The following is a 19,692-nucleotide window of genomic DNA, read 5'->3' as shown; positions in this document are numbered from 1 at the left end:
TATTTTCTAGACAATTGGCTCACAGATGACGGTGAGGTTAAGTAAAGCTATCCCTGTACCAGGCTGTGAAGGCCCATAGGGTTGTGAGACATCAAGGCTCCCATATTTTCTAGACAATTGGCTCACAGATGACGGTGAGGTTAAGTAAAGCTATCCCTGTACCAGGCTGTGAAGGCCCATAGGGTTGTGAGACATCAAGGCTCCCATATTTTCTAGACAATTGGCTCACAGATGACGGTGAGGTTAAGTAAAGCTATCCCTGTACCAGGCTGTGAAGGCCCATAGGGTTGTGAGACATCAAGGCTCCCATATTTTCTAGACAATTGGCTCACAGATGACGGTGAGGTTAAGTAAAGCTATCCCTGTACCAGGCTGTGAAGGCCCATAGGGTTGTGAGACATCAAGGCTCCCATATTTTCTAGACAATTGGCTCACAGATGACGGTGAGGTTAAGTAAAGCTATCCCTGTAACAGGCTGTGGAGGCCCATAGGGTTGTGAGACATCAAGGCTGCCACATATTCTAGACAGTCAGCTCAAAGATGGTGGTTAGGTTGTCAGCCCTATGCACTGGCCGCCCTTTACCCCCCAGCAAGATTCCTGGTACTCATTTCTGTTAGAGGCTGAGTAGACCCCAGAGCCATAGTGTGGCTGGAAGGATCAGGTAAATTGAAAAGAATCCACGTCATCGGGACTTGAACCCATGACCTTCCAGCTTGTACCATAGTTCTTCAACCAGATACACTACTGCACTTATCTTTTAACAATATATAATAATATATGTACTTGTATATGCTGGAAAAAGTGTAAGGAACATAATTTGGGTTTAAAATGTACAGCATCTGTGAACAAGTAATACTGGTGTTTGTAACAGGCCACATAGCAACCTCACCATCATCACCACCCCACCCTAAAATTAATGTAACAACAGCTACAAAAGGGGTCACATTTTATTATACAAGAATAAAATGCATTTCTTACAGGAACTAAATACAACAAGATTTGCATAAAATTTTCCTCTGTAACAAGGAAGATTCACAAAATTGGTTCACCTGTGAAAATACAAAGTACATAATGCAGACAATGAGCATGATTGGTTATGAACCTCCACACATAAATACAGTACTTGTAACATTCCTTGAATTAAGCACAGGAAAGTCAATAATCACAGCAATCACAATTGTGTCTAAACCCTTCCGATCATCACACAACGCAATTAAGTGGGTGTACATGACTGACTTTCCTAGCTTCAATGCTCTCTTCATTNTAGTTGGCTTATACCAGAATGCGCAGTCAGCACGTTACGTCAGCGCTTGCCATTCATGTGTCATGTATAGTGCTTGGAAACCCTAAGGACAATTATGACATGGCGAGCGAGTATTTTGTACTTCAATTTTATGGCTTCATGTCACTCACAAGTTAGTTTGATGTTACGTACATTATTAACATTACAGAATCCACATATTCCTGCCAGTTTTAATATGTATTTTGTAATCAACAAGTGTGCAACGCCGGTCAAAGTTTGACACTTCTCTGGCCATTATCTCCGTAACCGTTCAACTTTGGACATAGGTGTTTTGGGTTATATCGGCATACTTTAACATAAGGAACACCCTCCCGAAGTTTGGTCCATTCCTCCTGGGACACCCTGTATATGTGCAACATCTCACATTCTTCCTAAAGGTATATGGAATGACTCAGGAAACAGACCAAGATGTGCATGTGTGAACACCACAACAATTCTGACACATCTGCTCTTTTTGTTTAATTACATTGCAAGGGACAAAGTTTTTAAGTCTGAGTAAGTGAAGTTTGCAGCACATTCAATTAGATGTCAGTTAAATATCATATTTCTCTATATGCAGATGTAAATGTTTAGTTGGGAGGAAGTTTCATTCACTTACACATCACAACAAAATTTCAGATTGTTTTATAACATGTGTGAAATAAGCATTTTTTAACTGAATCAGGTATCACATAAATAACAACCAAAAAGCTGTAAAAACCCATTTGTACACCCTCTACTTCTTTTGTATACAAGATATATGAATATGCATAAGCCTTATTACACCATTTAAATCAGAATAAACTTTTGGTCACTAATAACGCATTTTTCTCACACTACAATTGACAGAATTGTAAGGAGACTGAGTGTAAAACAAGAAAAAGACTGTTTCAGATAAAAAATTCAATATACAAAAACCATGGGGTGATACAAAAATGTTTGTGCTCAGATCCAAAATTTGCATGAGATTTGAGAAGTTTGTTTCATCTTATGTTTCCGCATTCGTCTTGATTAATGCTATTATCTTGATGACCTCTGTGCATTTTCAAACACCACTGTTCATTCCTGAATAAACGCTTTCAGAAATTTCTGAGTATCATTTCTTTTAATTACCCCCCAAAACCATAAAATTTGCACCAGTGAAACTGAGCATAGCATGTGCTTCAGTCTTCTCTGTATCTCTTGTCTGAAGCATACTCTGTATCAGTAAATATTTATTGAGTCATGCTTGAGAGGCATGCATGCATGTAGTATTGCAATGTAGGTCTTCACAAAAACTGACTGTTCAAGCTTCTCTGATCTACATAAAAACTGAAAAGGTTTGATTTTCTTTTGTTTAAACTATCCGTCTCAGTTCATGACATTCTCTTCCACACCTCTGAAACCGCGTGTTAAACATGACAGCCCTGGACACAGACATAGCAGGTTCATCTGAAATGCTGATAAACATCTACCATAATATATAATGTCACATCACAGATGACAGTAATGTTCAAATTGTGGTTCAGTCAATATGGCATCTATGCTAAGTGATGAATGGAGTTCATTCCTGGCAGGGGCAGACATTTTCAACTTTACCACCACATCCAGACTGGCACTGGGGCTCACCCAGCCTGCTGTCCAAGAGACAGTCTCCTCCCCAGGAGTATCGCAGCCAGGATGTGAAGCTGATCACTCACATTATGAACACACGGAGTTGTATCGCCACTCCCCCACATGTCATCATGCTGTGGCACTAGATTAAGCACAGGGACAACTTTACCTTCCTGTACAAGTGAGCTTCCTTGCATCCAGTAATCATGATTCAATATGTAACATACTTCAGCAAAGTTTCGTGCAGTGCTATAAGTTATGTTGTGCCTACATGCTCGTGTATCAACAAAGATGCATGTTGTCACAAAATGGAGTGTGGTTAAGATGTAGTCCTCTGGATCATGACACCATGCAGTTAAATTTGCTTAGTGGGGGGTGGAGTCCAACTGGTTCCACTCGGCATGGCGGCCACCGATTGGTTTATTATAGCCTGCCCTGGGTGATTATGATGGAGAATTTGGTGGAATGAAGATTGGCAGGGGAAACAGAAGTACTCAGAGAAAACCTGCCCCAGCGCCACTTTGTCCACTACAAATCCCACTTGACCAGACTTGGGATCAAAACCGGGCCACTGCGGTGGGAAGCCAGCAACTAACTGCTTGAGCCATGGCTCAGCCACACCATGCAGTTACTGTATGTCAACACCACACATGATGCTTCCATCTTCAGGATTGAATTTAGTTCAGTGAGGATGTGGACAGGTCACATAGGTAGGCAGCGCAGAAGATAGTGACTTAGATCCATTAGACAGAAGGTGGAGACAGAGTCCAGTCCATGCCAACAGAAATGGTGAACAGCAAATGCAATAAATAAATCACCTCTTATTGGGGACATGAACAGTCATGCCATAGGAAGGGCATGGGAATGCAAGAAAAGCAGTCTTTGGGGCTCTGGCAAACAAAAGTTGAAAATCAGACGTTTGGACAGAACTTCCATCCTCCTTTTGTTCAAGCTGTCATAACCTAGATCGCAACATAAACACTCACCCACAACTGCAAAACCTAAATCAACATCATCTTATATTAGTAAGTCACTCCTTCAACCTTCACATCAAAGTTGCACATTGCTACAGAACATCACTCTGCCTTCATATCTCTGATTTGCTCCAAAATTAATATATGAAATAAACAATGATTAATTGACTGGAATCAGTTAATTAAGTTTCTTGAGATCAGTGTCACTTTCCAGCATTCCAGCTCCTAAAACCTTATCTCTCAATAGCAAAGCAAGATATATCTAGATCTTACTTTAATATCTGTTAGAATTAATACGCACCAAAACAAGCTTCCAACACCCATCGGCTTTATTAGTGAGAAGATTCATTTCACAGACCATCAAATTAGTGGGAATGCTTAATTTGTGGTAGCTTCATGCTCTCATACCTTATGACAACAAACTCTATTTACAACACACACAAGGATACGATGATGCAGCTGTGGCCAACATTGGTTTCAAGACGGTTACAAAGTAGCATTACAACTCCTGTTCAAATGCAGACTTTTAAAAGTGAGCTAAAATCACATTTGAGAGTAATGACAGGTTATCATTGAGCAAATTGATTATTTCAGAGCTCATCCTTGTTGCCAATGAGAGGAGGTGGTGATTTCATAAAGGTCTTGATGTCTTCTGCACTTCGTTTTCTGTCATAATCTGATATGAACTTTCCATTATTAAAGTATTTCAAAGTTGGGAATCCCAAGATATTGAATTTACTTGATAATTTAGGATTCACTGTGGTATCCACTGTAGCGAGGACACCTGGGATGTTCTCCGCTTTCATCTGCAGTGCTGCCAGACTGTATGAGGGTTTCATTCGCTTACAATGGCCACACCCTGTAACAAAAAAGTACAGAAATTTGTTGACCTGTTGTAGCAAGTTGCACTTCCATTTATAGGTAAAGCTATCCCTGTAACAGGCTGTGGAGGCCGAAAGGGTTGTGCGACATCAGGTCTCCTACATTTTCTAGACAATCAGCTCACAGATGGCAGTGAGGTTGTCAGCCTTATGCACTGACCGGCTGCCCTTTGCCCCCAGGAAGATTCATGGTATTCATTTCTGTTACAGGCTCAGTCAAACCCTGGGCCACAGTGCTGCTGGAAGGATTAGGTCAATTGAAAAATCCAATGACCTCATCAGGAATCAAACCCATAACCTCCTAGCTTATAGCATGGTGCCTCAACCAACTATGCTACTGCACACCCCCTCCGCTTACAGATATTTTATGATGTCATAATCATTCTGTTATTATGGTACTGATATGCAGCCATTAAGTGAAATACTGATGAGCAAAATATGGATGGCTGAATTTGAATATTTTGGGAGTTGCCTTCAGTTCATAACAGAAAACAGAGTAAGGAATTAAACAGTATGGGAAGAAACTAATGTTACCTTTGTCTGTTGATTTATTTGCCCATCTATACATATATAAATTTACCCTGTGCTTAACTAATTAAGCACTATGCAATTAAGACTTATGGGGGAGTGGATGTATAGAGCAATGTTTTCTTGATCTTGGCACTAGTTAGAGGTGAGTTGTGAGCTTTATGCCCCAGCCACTTTACCCCCAGGGAAAGAGCCCCCAATACCCATTTGATAGGCCAGGTGGGCCCCAGATCCAATCTGGGCTACATGGAGAAGACAAAATGTTGTCCCCTACTGGGACTCTAACTCCACTGCCCAGCCTGTAGCCAGTCAATATACTGAGCTATCGCGGTTCCCTATACATCTATATATATATATATATATATTGAGACAGTGAGATACATAGATAAAGGATGGATAAAGAGATAAATATCAGTGATAAGCATGGCAGGGATTTTAATGACCTGAAAATATTTAAAAAATGACCTATAAAATGACCGAAAAAATCCAGAAAAATGACCTAAAATATGACCCAAAAATGTAATATGCAGGGCCCGGATTTTGATGACCTGAAAATATTCAAAAAGTGACCGAAAAAATTCAGAAAAATGACCTAAAGGAGAAAAGAAAGAACACTTTACTTCCATGTCATTCACATTTCAGAAAACATATGAAGAAAAATTCCCTAAAATGGCCAAAAATGACAAGAAATATCCTTAAAAGTCCAAAAATTTACCCAAAAAATTACCCCAAAAATGAAAAAATGACCTTAAACCTAAAAATGTAAAAAAATGACAAAAAATTACCTATTAAATTTACATTTCTGTAACCAACAGCTCATATCTGAGATTTATATATTTAAGAGCATTGCATAGGATACAAGGAAAAAAAGATGACATGTCATCAAAATCCGAGCCCTGGTGATAAGGAATGCAGAGCGTAGAGTGAGGAATGAAACATGACGGGAAGGATGGATGTTGATCCGTCAACAACAAATAAGCTAGGAAACAGAGTGTGAAGATGGTACGGTCGCACTGAACAAATGAAGGGGGAAGACAAAGTAAAGATGATAAGAGAAAATTAATAAATTAATGGAAGAAAGTAGGATGAGAGGACTTATTTAACACAAATTACTTGTTCTAAACAAACCTGGACATACAAGTGTAATCAAACATGTAGTGGCAATACCACCGGTGATACAACAATGCTAATTCTTGATACATGCATACACAACCCACGTTATCCACCAGGATGGGCGTGTATGGCACTGTTGAAGTCATAGCAGTTGTTCACACGGCCACAGCAAAGCAATGAAGCCATCATGTTACACAGTGCTCTAAAGAATGATTTCCAAACCGCAAGATCAAGCCTTTACCACGATACACATGATGTGGGGATGACGCTCTACCGTATCCTACCATGGAATGCTGACTACAGGCCTTCAAGCACAAAGGATATACAGTGTACATCTGGTGCCCTATAACAGCAGCACATCAGTACCACCCTGTACACCCACACTAGTCATCGGTTACTCTCAGCATCAAAACTATATAAGCATTGGACTGCAGGACGACTGATGAACTGGAAAGGATTCAAAACAGAGTAACCATGATCTGACTGAGATAATATCCTGGCATTTGCCTGGAGCAACTGACAACAATGAAAGGCTAAAGTCAGGCTAGCTGGCGTCAGGGCCAAGATCTGAACTCAGTACTTCCTGAACACAAGTCTACAATGTTAGCTCCACCATAGTGTGTTTGATTATATGTTTGTGTTTTATTACTTCCTTAAGGACAAAATTCCCTTGCCTCAACCCCCATAACACAGACGGCCACAGCATGTAATGATTCTTTAAGTGGTTCAGCTTGTTCTGAGATAGTTTATCAACATCAGTAACAAATGTAAAATCTCTTTAACCTCATAACTAACTCCATGAACATCAGTTCGTCTTGACAAGTTAACAGTTCCTTAACTAATCAAGACATTCCCTATGTTTTATGGAACCGTAACAGTCATTACACTGTCCAGAAGTGCTCTCATACAGCCTGTACATTAATATCCTTAGTACTCAAGTTTCCCTTCGTGTCAGAGGTCAGACCAAGTTAAACACCCATGCAAGGCAACAAGAACAATGTTACAGACTGAGATAATTAATACAAGATCTGAGGCTTTCAAACAGTGAGCAAATGTAATGCAGTCTTCTTGCACAGCAAGTCATGTCACGATGGGAACGTCTTAACCTGGACATGAACCACTGCCCACAAGTGCTTCAACAAGAAGTCTTCTCTGGTCAAGACAAATGTTATATAAAGAGAATAACAAAAGGATTACCTGAATTCACAAGAACTTAACATGTTCAACAAACAACCGTCAATTTAAAATGTGATTAATTTATATACTAAGAGTTGTGATAGCTCAATCACTAAATTGATTGGCTATGGGATGGAGGCCCAAGGAATTGCAGTTTGATTCCCAGCAGGGCCTAGAGATTTTCTCTTCTCCACACTATCCACATTAGCTCTGGTGCTCATCAAGCCCCGTCTCCAAGGGGTACCAGAGGCTCTTTCCCTATAAGAAAATCAGCCAAGGCTTGAAGCTGATCACTCACTTCCAACTCCTAAAAATGTGTGGAGCAATACCTCCACTCTCCCATGTCTTCATACCACTTTTTTAAACATGTGCACAGCTCTATATATAGATATATATAACCTGAATTTAAATATTTACTCGGATACATACAAGGTGCATAAAACATGACTAGTACTGGGTCTCCTGAGCTGACAAAAGTGTCAAATGTGTCATCCATAAGGTGAACAAGATTTTCTGCCCCTTCATAATCACCCCATTCCTCTTGCTCCACCTTATCGGGTGCTGTGGTGGCATCTACAACTGGACCAAGAGGATTCTTCATGAAATTCACAAAGTCTGACTCCTGAAAGAACAAATTATAACCTCAGTTCCAGTATTTCAGTATATCACGTGTCTCGTTTATTTTTTACAATGTTATCAGTAACCAGACTGTATAGTTGTGGGTTCAATTCCCAATAAGGCCCTGGGGTTGACTCAGCCTCTAACAGAAATGAGTAAAGCTGACAACTTCACTGCCATCTGTGAGCTCATTGTATAGAAAATGTGGGATCCTTGAAATCTAACCACCATATAGGCCTCCACGGCCTGTTACGGGGATAGTTTTACTTAACTTCATCACCATCTGTGTGCCAAATGTCTAGAACATGTAGCAGCCTCAACATCTCACAACCCTATGTGCCTTGACGGCCTGTTACAGGAATAGCTTTACCAACTTCATAGCATTAAATGGTATGGTGATTTGCAAATGATAAACCAGACAGGATCTGGATGGAAGCTGTTACAGCCTAATCAAGATTCTATCCTGGCATTTTCCTACAGGGTCTGAGGAAAGCAATGGGAAACCACAGTCAGGATACCCAGTGTTACAGCCAATATTCAAACCAAGCACATCCAGAATATGAATGTAGATCATCACCACTGTGATTATCTCATTGGTATAAATGTAACACAAAAGAAAGTTTTATATTATTAAAAAGGTATGGCTTTTCCTATGAATAAACACGTTACAACAAACCTGAAATAGTGAAGGTAAAGCTATCCCTCTAATAGGCGGTGGAGGCCCATAGGGCTGTGAGACATCAGGGCTCCCACATTTTCTAAAAAACTGACTCACAGATGGAGGTGAGGATGTCAGACTTACACGCTGACCACTGTTTACCCCCCAGGATAATTCCTGGTACTCATTTCTGTTAGAGGCTGGGTCAACCATGACATATTTGATCTGGGATACTGAAAGTGACATGACAGTTTCAGCACATCTACATTTCGTACAGAACATCAGACACCACTATTCTGTTGCAACAAAGATCACGCTGAACAAGAACTGCCACTATATGTAACCATCCAAACTGAGGATGAACAATATTTGGACTGTTTCCAGCAATTCTGGATGGATGCCAAATAAAAAGATTTTAACAGAATCTAATTTAGAACATTTTCTACACGTTCAACAACTTTTATATAACATGTAGGTCCCTCACGATTACTGGGTTTTTGAACTCTGTCCATTGACTCCTGCGGTCCTTAACCTGAGCCAGATGAATCCAGTCCATAGCTTCCTCCCTAATTCTTCTAGAGCAATTTTAATATTACCTTTCAATCTATGCCTAGGCCTTCCAGTCATCTCTTAATTTCAGGTTTTCCAACTTAAATTGTCTAAGTATTTCTATGTTACTTTAATTAAAATTTTATGCTTACCATGCGACCTCCGTTGTAGCTCTTGGTTTCTTTGGTATGATAGTGGAAGTACTTAATTGTGGGATATCCTTTGACGTCCGTGGCTTCACATACGGCAGTGTATCTTGTGCAATCTACGGCGGCAAATTCTACTTTTGGGTCATCTTTGAAGTGTTCTGCCGCAGCTGTGAATTCTGGTTTTGCCTTCTTGCAATGACCACACCCTGCAGAAACATTCCAGAGGAGTCATACAGTTATACCTGTATTTACTTAAGCACTATGGCATGAACCTGCATGGGGAATGGAGGTGCAGCTCCTGACATTCAACAACAGACTTGATGACGTGAAAACTGAACATCATGATCAAATGGGTCACACTCCTGCTCTATATTCAAGAGGCATGCGTTCAAATCTTGACCTGAGATTGGTTGGCCTAACAACTGAGTTCCTTTCACATTTTACTCACTACCTTGGGCTAAATGCCATTCCATGATGCTCTATACCCCTCTACAGCCATCCTGTTAGGTAAGCGATAATGCTGGACAGGCAGCACATTATCACAACCTCAGTCCTTGAGTTACAGGCTCGTTACTTGGACCCAGCACTCAGTTGGGTACAGACTCATGGACTTAGTTTAATACCTCAAATTAAGACAGAACTGCTTCCTTTCAGATCCTTTCAAAGCAATTATTCACTTACTGTATAATTTGACACTACATAACCTGAATCAGACTGTGCCATAGCTCGGGGGCTTAGTTACTGGCGCCGCAGCCCGGGTTCAGGCCCATGTCAGGTCAGATGGGATTTATGGTGGACAAAGTGGCACTGGGGCAGGTTTTCACCAAGCACTTCAGTTTCCCCTGCCAATTCTAATTCCACCAACTGCTCCACATTCATTATCAACATCTGGGGCTGGTACAATAAGCCAAACAGTGGCCAACGTACCAAGTGGACTAAGTCTCACCCTACCCCAACAAACTAAAAAAACTAACTTGAATTACTTATGATAAACAAACAATACATCAACAATACAATGTGCACTGAAGCAGCTGTTGACATTGAAAATGTCAGTTTCAAGGGTTCTTCGAGTACCAGCAGGGACACTGGCATAAGTGTGTCTACACACTGAAGAAGCATACTTAGACCTTTGCCCCATGATCCACCACCATGCCGCATATGAAAACAACACCAAGATCAGTGTTCATGTCTGTAAATACAAAAGGGCTCAGTGTGTATGTCATGGCCTCGTTACTGTTTGTTAATTACATACCCACTGAGTAAAAGTAAAAAGAAAGTAAAGCTATCCCTGTATCAGGCCGTGAAGGCCCATGGGGTTGTGAGATGTTGAGGGTCCCACATTATCTAGACAATCAGCTCATAGATGGTGGTAAGGTTGTCTGCCTTACACGCCGGCCGCCCTATAACCCCAGGAAAATTATTTAATTAATTCCTTGTACTCGTTTCTGTTAGAGGCTGAGTCGACCCAAGGGCCATACTGCGACTGGAAGGATTAGGTCAATTGAAAAAATCCGATGACCTCATCAGGACTTGAACCCGTGACCTTCCAGCTTGTAGCATAGCACCTAAACCAACTACCCACTGAGACCTATCTGTAAGTTATCACTGACTCACTTACTCTTCTCTAAGACCCAAGATGAACCCAAATAGTATCAAATGGGCCCAGGGAAGATAACAATCTTCGCTCCATTTCACCTACCGTAAACTTGACTCACTTTCACACCTACATCCATACACTGCCAATGTGCAGGATCTGTGGAGCCATACTTCCTATCCCCCCATGCATCATCATGGCATGGTTCTTTATGATGCACAGAGTAACTTTACCTACTTTTTAGGCCGTGACATAGCTCAGGCAGTTACTCGCCCGCTTCCCATCACGGCAGCCCAGGTTCAAGCCCGGATCAGGTCATGTGGCATTTGTCATGGACAAAGTGGCACTGCGGCAGGTTTTCTCCAAGTACTTCGGCTTCCCCTCTCAATTCTCAATCCAACTGTTCCACGTTCATCATCATCATCATCATCAACATCCAGGGCTGGTACAATAGGCCAATTAGTGGCTGACATACTAAGTGGACTCAGTCTCACCCCCACCCCAAAAAACTAAAAAAAAAAAACTGCCTGCTATTTCCATGTGCTAATCATACTTGCATGCATGTATTTAGTCATATATAAAGATGGCACATGTAGAAGTCAGCAAGAAGGTGAAGCAGCAATGTGTGATAACACTTCTGGTGAAAGAAGGTTCAAAACTGGTTGCAATTCACTCAAGGGGATGACGCACCAACAAAAACACACGCATATGCATACCATCCATGACACAGAAACAGTCTTCCCACAATAACAAACACTGCTCAGTCACATAATGTCAGCAAAGGTGGGGCTGCAGAGATACCAAGTCATATGGAGAGACGTAATGTTGGACATGACACTGAGCAGGGCGCTGTATTTGCAAGGCACTCAATGGCTATCCTCTCTGTGGTTCTTGGTGATTTCCTGAAGCCCCTCATGTCATACATTCGAATATTACCTTGATTAGATCATGGCCACTTCCTTCCAAATCCCCTCCAGTTCATCAGTCCAGGTATCACATCGTAAAATAAACCACACAAGAAATGACAACGAATCTGGACGTGATGTAATGATATGGGAATATGAAAGGAAAGTGTCACAGCTGACAGAGAATTCCAGTGGTACCTCAAAGAGCATTAGCTTTCCTTGAATACTTACATGGAGCATAGAACATGACAAGGACGTGTTTCTTCTTTTTTAAGAATGACCTGAACGTCTCCTCAGTTAAATGTACCACTTCTGATGGCTCCTCACTCCATGGAGTTTCAGGAGGAGGTGGAGGGGGAGGTTCACGAGGATTGCGCATGAATTCTATGATCTTTGCTGCCTCTCGCGCATTTATGTCAAACGCAAACTCCCCAGCCCTGAAGTATTTAACCGTGGGATAGCCTCGTATAGCATACCTCGCCGCGATGGCTGCTTCCTTAGTGGCATCTAGAGCCGCAGCAATACCAGCAATCTGTCAAAACAAAAACCAATGCTACTGGAGGAATAAGCAACAAGTTACAAAATGTAAGATTTGAGGTTTTCATGGCAGTGACTATGAAGAATGCCCTATTCTGGGATGTGTCGCTGTGTAGATCTTGCATGAACAGACGTTTCAGAGGACGTATCGCCTCCATCTTCAGGGTAGAAAAATTCGTGAATGAGCAACCAGCTTGAGCAGGTGGCTACAGACTGAGTCCATATCGCCTCCATCTTCAGGGTAGAAAAATCCGAGAGTTCAAGCTGGTTCCTCGCTAGCAGAATTTTCTATCCTGAAGATGGATGTGATACGTTCCTCCAAAACGTCGGTTCACACAACATCTACAAGGCATCACATCCCAGAAGACAGCACTCTTAAAGTTATGAAATGTATGTATGTATGTATGCCATTCTCTCATTCTAGTTAAAGAAACACAATGTTCTGTATGCTGGTTCCCCTTCCATTATCAGGTAAAGTAAGAAAACTTACTCTGCTGGGTCCTTCAGATGGAGCTGATCTCCAGCCGCACACCCTCCGGCGGTTCAAATTCTTTTAAATCGAATGACAGCCTTATCATGGAAGGACCCAGAGCTTCACATGAGCTCTAAACAACGGGAGGAGGGCATGGCATTCTTTGCATTATCTTCAAAAGAGACTATGGTTACAATCTGTGTGTAGAAAAACCCACATGAATAACAGACGAATGTCTTAATCAGAGATTCCGAAGTCCCTTCCAAAAAAGAAGTTGTTAGAAACCAAGAGAGGAGAATATGGGCATTCATTCAGCTTAGTAACATGAAACATGACCAAAAGCTTTGTTAGTCATGAGGAGCTTGCATGTTATCATGGTGAAGAATGCTGCATCAATCTGCTCTAGGATATGCATGTCTCTGACAGAAAGGAAATTATAGAAAGAAGCCTAAACACTCCTCCATATCTCTAACAGACAGTGAAAGGTTAGGATTACCCCTTAGGTAACTGAATTGGGAACTGTGACTCACTTTCTCAGCTTTCAGAAGAGCAGCTGCCTTCTCATATTCTGGTTTCATCTTTTTGCAGTGACCACACCAAGGAGCATAAAACATCACCAACACAGATGACTCTCTCTGAAAAATATTAAAAAAGAAAATTATTTAAGATTACAGTCAATTTCATGTTGTCTTGGAAAAGATAAAATGAAATCTTATTCAGTATAATCTACAACAGAAACTGAGACTGAACATTAAGAATTAATAATGGGCAAAATGTAAGCCTCTGAAGCCTGAAGTTCAACTAAATAATATTTAAAGATTCAGCTCGTACCTCACAGGAAACACACTACATCTCTATTACAGAAACAAACAGATTACTGCTGTTCAGGGAAATAAATACTGTTTATTCTGAGAGTCACATGCAACACATAATCTGTAGGCAAAATGCAAAATAACAACTCACAGGAGTTGTTATGAAAAGTTCTTTGTTGGATATAATACCATTTAGTCCGCTGAAACTCAACCGATATTTTGAAGGAATATGTCGCCTCCATCTTCCAGGTCAAAGGATCAGCCATACAACGAACCAACATGAAGCAGACAGCAAGCTTGGCAAATTTTTCAACCATGTAGATGGAGGTAACATATTCCTCCAAAATGCCAGTTGACTTTCAACAAACTACATATCACTCTCCTCCAGATGACAGATCTCTTCAATATCCAGAGATCTTTAATGTTAAAGCATGTGGTAAATATATTTACTACTGTGTTTTGAACGGATAAAAAAGAACCAACTACATACTGCAATGACAGTGTCAAAGTTCTCTGATGTCAAATGCACAACATCACTCTTGACTGCCGACCAGTCATCCTCCTTTGGTTTCTCTGGAGGTTTACTTGGGTTCTTCATGAAGCCAACTAGGCCATTCTTGTTGTTTTCACCCTCATACATAAACTTCTGGTTTCCATTTCTGCTGAACAGGATAAACTGTTATAAATCAGATGCAGGTAAAATGATGGGACAAATGTATCACTGTTGGTGGAGGATATGTAGAGAAATAAATGTTTTTCCAGGTTTGAATATCCCGTTTTACATTTTATATCCATTTGTGACCTATTTACTGACCCTCCCTCATACCACATTACTTCAAATATAAGATGCCCTCAAATTTAAGATGCAACTAATTTTTAAATGAGGATTTTAGAAAAATGTGTTTACTTCAATTAATTTATTTAGAATCCATCGATTAAAATGAAATGGAAATTTAAAATTTTCACAACATGCACATTCCACTACAAATATGGCTTAAAGAAATGCAACACAGTTACAAGCATTCTGAATATGATAAGGAACTGAGATTTGACACTTCTGACATCTCATTCTCATCTTTTAGATGTATATAATCCAGGAGATCATATTTATTTTTAAGTTCTGTGCCTTTTTCCCATCGTGGTATCACTGTATGACATATCACATACGTGAGATCTGGGGTTCAAGTGGCAATGAATATCTTCTGCAATGTAATGCCACGCAGAGTCTGGGAGCTAGGTACAAATATTTCAGAGAAACCTGCCACCTCCATCTTCAAGGCAGAAGACAGCAATGACTTTGATACAAAGAATAATTCTAATATGTAATGTCTGTGGGCATGAAACTTACTCAAAGTACAGCATTGTGGGAAATCCTGTAATGTTGTACTGCTGCCTAATGATGGCATTCTCTGGTCTGTTCACGTCAATGGCTGCCAGAACTGAATGACCTTTCAGTTCTGTAGCAGCTGCTGCATATTCAGGTTTCAGCTGCTTACAGAAGCCACACCAGGGGGCATAGAAGAGAACTAAAATGGGTCGCATCTCCTTTCTCAGAAATTTAGACAAACTCTGCAACAGTAACATATATTAACTAATCCCACAGTATGAAATCTGAGGTTTTCATGGATGTACAAATTCATATTGTGGTCTTTTGGTTTAAGACACCATGCAGCCTGATAGGTGGGTATCAGAATTTCAGAAGAATGTACTGCATGTATTTGTTTCTTCATGGTTACATCTCCTAGATATAGACTAATGATTTTTATACTCAAGTGAAGAGCAACCAAAATTCTTTAATGCTGTCACAGCAGCTGGAGGAAGGGATGCTCACATGCACCTCCTATTTGCTCAAAACATTAAGACTGCCCCATTGTAGGTGGTTCTAGAAACTGCTGAAGGCCAAGCCTGAACAAGAACCAACAGGAAACCTCTTGAGGGACTGCTCCCATTTTATACATCCTCTCTGGTTTCCAAAGGTTCATGCAAATGAAATGTAGTGTCAAAATTCTCAAAGAGAAAGGTCTGAACTGAGAGGCAGCACAGTGCAGAAGTGACACAGAAAGTGCTGTTAAGTGCAGCCAACTGCAGTACAGCGAAGGTTAAAGAAGAGGAGAGTGCAGCACCATTACAGCAAAACACTAGTGATACAAATTGACATCAAGCATATACATGTTTGCAGACAGTGAGACAACAACTGTTCCAAATAAAGAGAAATGTTACGATACAGTGAATCCACAATTTAACATTTCTTTGAGATTTGAACTGAGAAAAATCTCTGATGCAGGAAATTTGAGACTAAGATTACTGACATGAGGTCATTGACATTACTGACTTTGAGGTCACTGAAACCGAACGTGAACTTGCTGCTCTCAAAGACACAGTAGGTTCTCATGGTTGCTTACTGTTGCCAGTGTTGATGTTGGGTCATCATACATGAATGTTGGCACTGTTGTCAAACGTTTCAGATGTAGTGCCTCCATCTTCAGAATCAAAGTGTGTAAGGCTGGTAAATTACCACTTCCAGATATCTGTTCTGAATATACCCAATGGGAAGAAGATAAGTGGGGGCCAGTACCACGCCTGGCCAATATATACTGATGACCCGCAAAGCTATGAAAGTTAATTGATGGCCCTTATAAGGACCGTGGAATGAAATAAAAACCATTGGCTACTGGTGATCCCAAGCAGTCATATATCCAAGTATTCACAAGGCATAAGCACACATACATACGGTGTGAAGACCAAAATGCTGAACACGCATCAATACCAGTCGTGGTTAAGTATTGTTCTTGAACAGAACTGTTTATGCTCTTTTTGTGTGTAGAAAGCTTTTCTTCCATGGATACTTCTATATGACATGCAAGTGATGGCTCCATAAGTAAGCAGTAAAGATATCCCTGTAACAGGCCTTGGAGGCCCATAGGGTTGTGAGATGTTGAGGTTCCCACATTTTCTAGACAATTGGCTCATAAATGGCGGTGAGGTTGTCAGCCCTATGGGCCAGCCACCCTTTAACCCAAAGAATATTCCTGTTACTCATTTCTGCCAGAGGATGAGTCGACCTCAGGACCATAGTGTAGCTGGAAGGATTACGTAAATTGAAAAAAAATCCAATGACCTCATCGGGATTTGATCCTGTGACCTTCTGGTTTGTAGCATAGTGCCTCAACCAACTATGCTACCGAGTGCCCCCAAATGATGGCTTCATATTTTATATTATTTGCATGTTGGCTGCAAGGGTGAAACTGGTTTTCTTTTGCAAAGACCTGCCTCTCAATTCATGCATATGTAACCTGGGAAAAAGAAGTTCCATACAAATACAAAGACAACTAGGTTAACTACTGAAGATCAAAGAGATGTGGTTACAGTTACGATCAAAGAGTCTTGAGTAGCAGCCATTACACAAAGATATTTCCCTGCTAAATGATCTTAGGTTATCACAGTGGTGAAGATTCACATTGTGGTCATCTAGGTTATGCGCCCTGTGGTCAGGTAGGTGTGTAATGACGATTTCAGGGAATTCAATGCCTCCATCTTTAGGGTAGAAATGGGATGTTTTGAAGGAACATGGTGCCTAATCTTCCACTCTGAAGACAGAAGCAGAATGTTCCTCCAAAAGCCCAGTACTCACCTATTACACCATACAGTGTTACAAAGTATAAGACCACAATATGAATACTACCTTGGTATCTAGATCCAGGATAGCCGAGTCAGCGTAGTGACTACACAAAATTAGGTTGGGCAACCAAGAAATCAAGATCTAAAAGTTTCTGACAATGATCTATTAATACAATAATTGGGTTTCTGGATGTTATCCATCAGCCTGATTTTTATTTAGAAAAACTGTTTTGAAGATGAGATCCTGCCTTCAACTTTTTTTAAATAAAATCCGACTCACTTGGGCCCAAACGAATAAGCTTTTACCTGAAAACGAAGACAGGATCCAGTCTCCAAAACGTTGTTTTAAATAAAAAACAGGATGATGCATAAATTCCCGAAATCTCAGCAACTGAAAGGAGTCAAGCCTGGCATGGTCAAGAGGCTTTTCTCTTCTCCACAGTGTCGATATTGGCTTTGGGGCTCACCCCGCAGCCTCATGACCTCTTTCCCAGATGAAAAAGTGTCACGGCATGACAGTGACCACTCACATCCACCTACTAACAAGATTAAGATTATGTGGAGCTATAACTCCATTCCTTCAAATGTCTTCAGGGCATGGTACTCAATTAAGCACAGAGACAATTTTAGCATTATCTCATCAGCTATTTACACAGTAGGACAGAGGAACAAAATACAACAAAGTCAGAAAGAAAGGCCTATTATCTTGTCATCTTAGGATACGCAGTAGTGTACCTGTTGAGGCACTATGCTACAAGCCAGAAGGTCATGGACTGAATTCCCAATGACATCAATGGATTTTATAACTTACCTAAGCCTTTCATCCATACTATGGGCCCCAGGTCGATTCAGCCCCTAACAGAAATGAGTACCAGGAATCTTCCTCAGGGTAAAGGGTGGCCATCCAGCATGTAAAGCTGACAACCTCACCACCATTTGTGAGCCAACTGTGTAGAAAATGTGGCAGCCTCAATATCTCACAACCCTATGGGCCTCCACAGCCTGTTACAGGGATAGCTTTACTTAAAATCACTGCCATCTGTGAGCCGACTGTCTAGAAAATGTGGGAGCATCGACGTCTCACAACCCTATGGGCCTCCATGGCCTGTTACAGGGATAGCTTTACTTTAATCTCACCACCATCTGTGTGCTGAATGTTTAGCAAATGTGAGAGCCTTGATGTCTCACAACCCTATGGGACTCCATGGCCTGTTAGAGGGACAGCGTCATCTCGGGACTCCTCTTTTACCTTTGCCTTTGGTACATCAATTTCAACACCAGTAACAGACCACTGCAGCTAATTAGTAAGCAACGTTCTGCAATACAAGCTTACCAAGGCATCCAATATGTGGACAACATCGATAGCAGTGCTGTCCTCCTCCCACGGTATGTCCCCTGTTGGGTCACGCATGAAATTCACCATTGACTGCACTGTGTCCAGGCGGTCATAGTCTTTGTGAAACTCGCCATCTTTATAATGCTTCAACAGAAATGGCTCTGGAGACACTTTCAGCTTTCGGCACATCTTCCTTGCTTCCCTGACAGAGTGACATCAGATGAACCATTCATTAATTGTTTAACTCTTTTAACCCTTTTCCACCCTTTCTGTTCCCAACCTCATTCTTACAAGATATAAATTAATTTCCACACAAATTTAAGGGGGGAAAAGGGAGAGGAATGATGATAGGATAGACCAAGGGTCTCCAAACTACGGCACGCGGGCCACATCCAGCCCACGATGTGATTTTATCCGGCCCGTGAAAGAATTGTGCAGAAATGCGCCAACTGAACTAATTTTCCAATGAGTACTGGTAAATGTGATTCCGAGCTTATTGACCTGACATATTATACTGAAGTTCAATGGCTTAGCTGTGAAAAGGTTCTTTCGCGCTTCTTTCAGCTCAGGAATAAAATTGATATAGTTCTTATCGAGAAAAACCATCACGAACCACTTTTATCAGATACCAAGTGGCATTTTTTGCTGATCTGGTGAACCATATGAACCATTTGAATTTAAAGTTGCAGGGTGAAAATAACTTAGTCTGTGATTTATTTGCGCTTATTAAGGCATTCAGAGCAAAGCTGATACTTCTGGAAAGCCAAATGAAAAATTGTAACTTTGTTCATATGCTATACTGAGCAGAGTTGCATAAAAAGGGTGAAGCAGAATTTCCTTCCTCATTTGCAAATTTAGTCATTTCAGATTTGAAAGAACAATTTCAGAAGTGATTT

General features: G+C 40.9%; 1 protein-coding gene across 2 annotated transcripts in view; it reads right to left on the bottom strand.

Annotated features, from left to right (window-relative positions):
- Positions 1 to 4,156: 4,156 nt before the first annotated feature.
- The window catches only part of LOC111865349 (protein disulfide-isomerase A5), a 20,112-nt gene continuing 4,576 nt past the window's right edge, over positions 4,157 to 19,692 (bottom strand). Inside the window, exons 3-10 of one of the 2 annotated variants that reach the window (XM_023853286.2) lie at positions 18,794 to 18,998; positions 15,191 to 15,411; positions 14,333 to 14,504; positions 13,561 to 13,665; positions 12,253 to 12,553; positions 9,526 to 9,728; positions 7,978 to 8,170; positions 4,157 to 4,709 (exon numbers count right to left, since the gene is read on the bottom strand). In XM_023853286.2, coding sequence (XP_023709054.2) covers positions 4,441 to 4,709; positions 7,978 to 8,170; positions 9,526 to 9,728; positions 12,253 to 12,553; positions 13,561 to 13,665; positions 14,333 to 14,504; positions 15,191 to 15,411; positions 18,794 to 18,998 — 1,669 coding nt within the window. In that variant the 3' untranslated portion in view covers positions 4,157 to 4,440. The remainder of the gene's footprint in view (positions 4,710 to 7,977; positions 8,171 to 9,525; positions 9,729 to 12,252; positions 12,554 to 13,560; positions 13,666 to 14,332; positions 14,505 to 15,190; positions 15,412 to 18,793; positions 18,999 to 19,692) is intronic. The other variant, XM_023853287.2, reaches the window with a different exon arrangement.

The sequence above is a fragment of the Cryptotermes secundus genome, unplaced genomic scaffold (assembly GCF_002891405.2).
Source record: "Cryptotermes secundus unplaced genomic scaffold, Csec_1.0 scaffold17, whole genome shotgun sequence".
Lineage (NCBI taxonomy): Eukaryota > Metazoa > Arthropoda > Insecta > Blattodea > Kalotermitidae > Cryptotermes > Cryptotermes secundus.
Note: the sequence above shows the minus strand (reverse complement) of the source record. Positions and strands in the feature narration are given on the sequence as shown.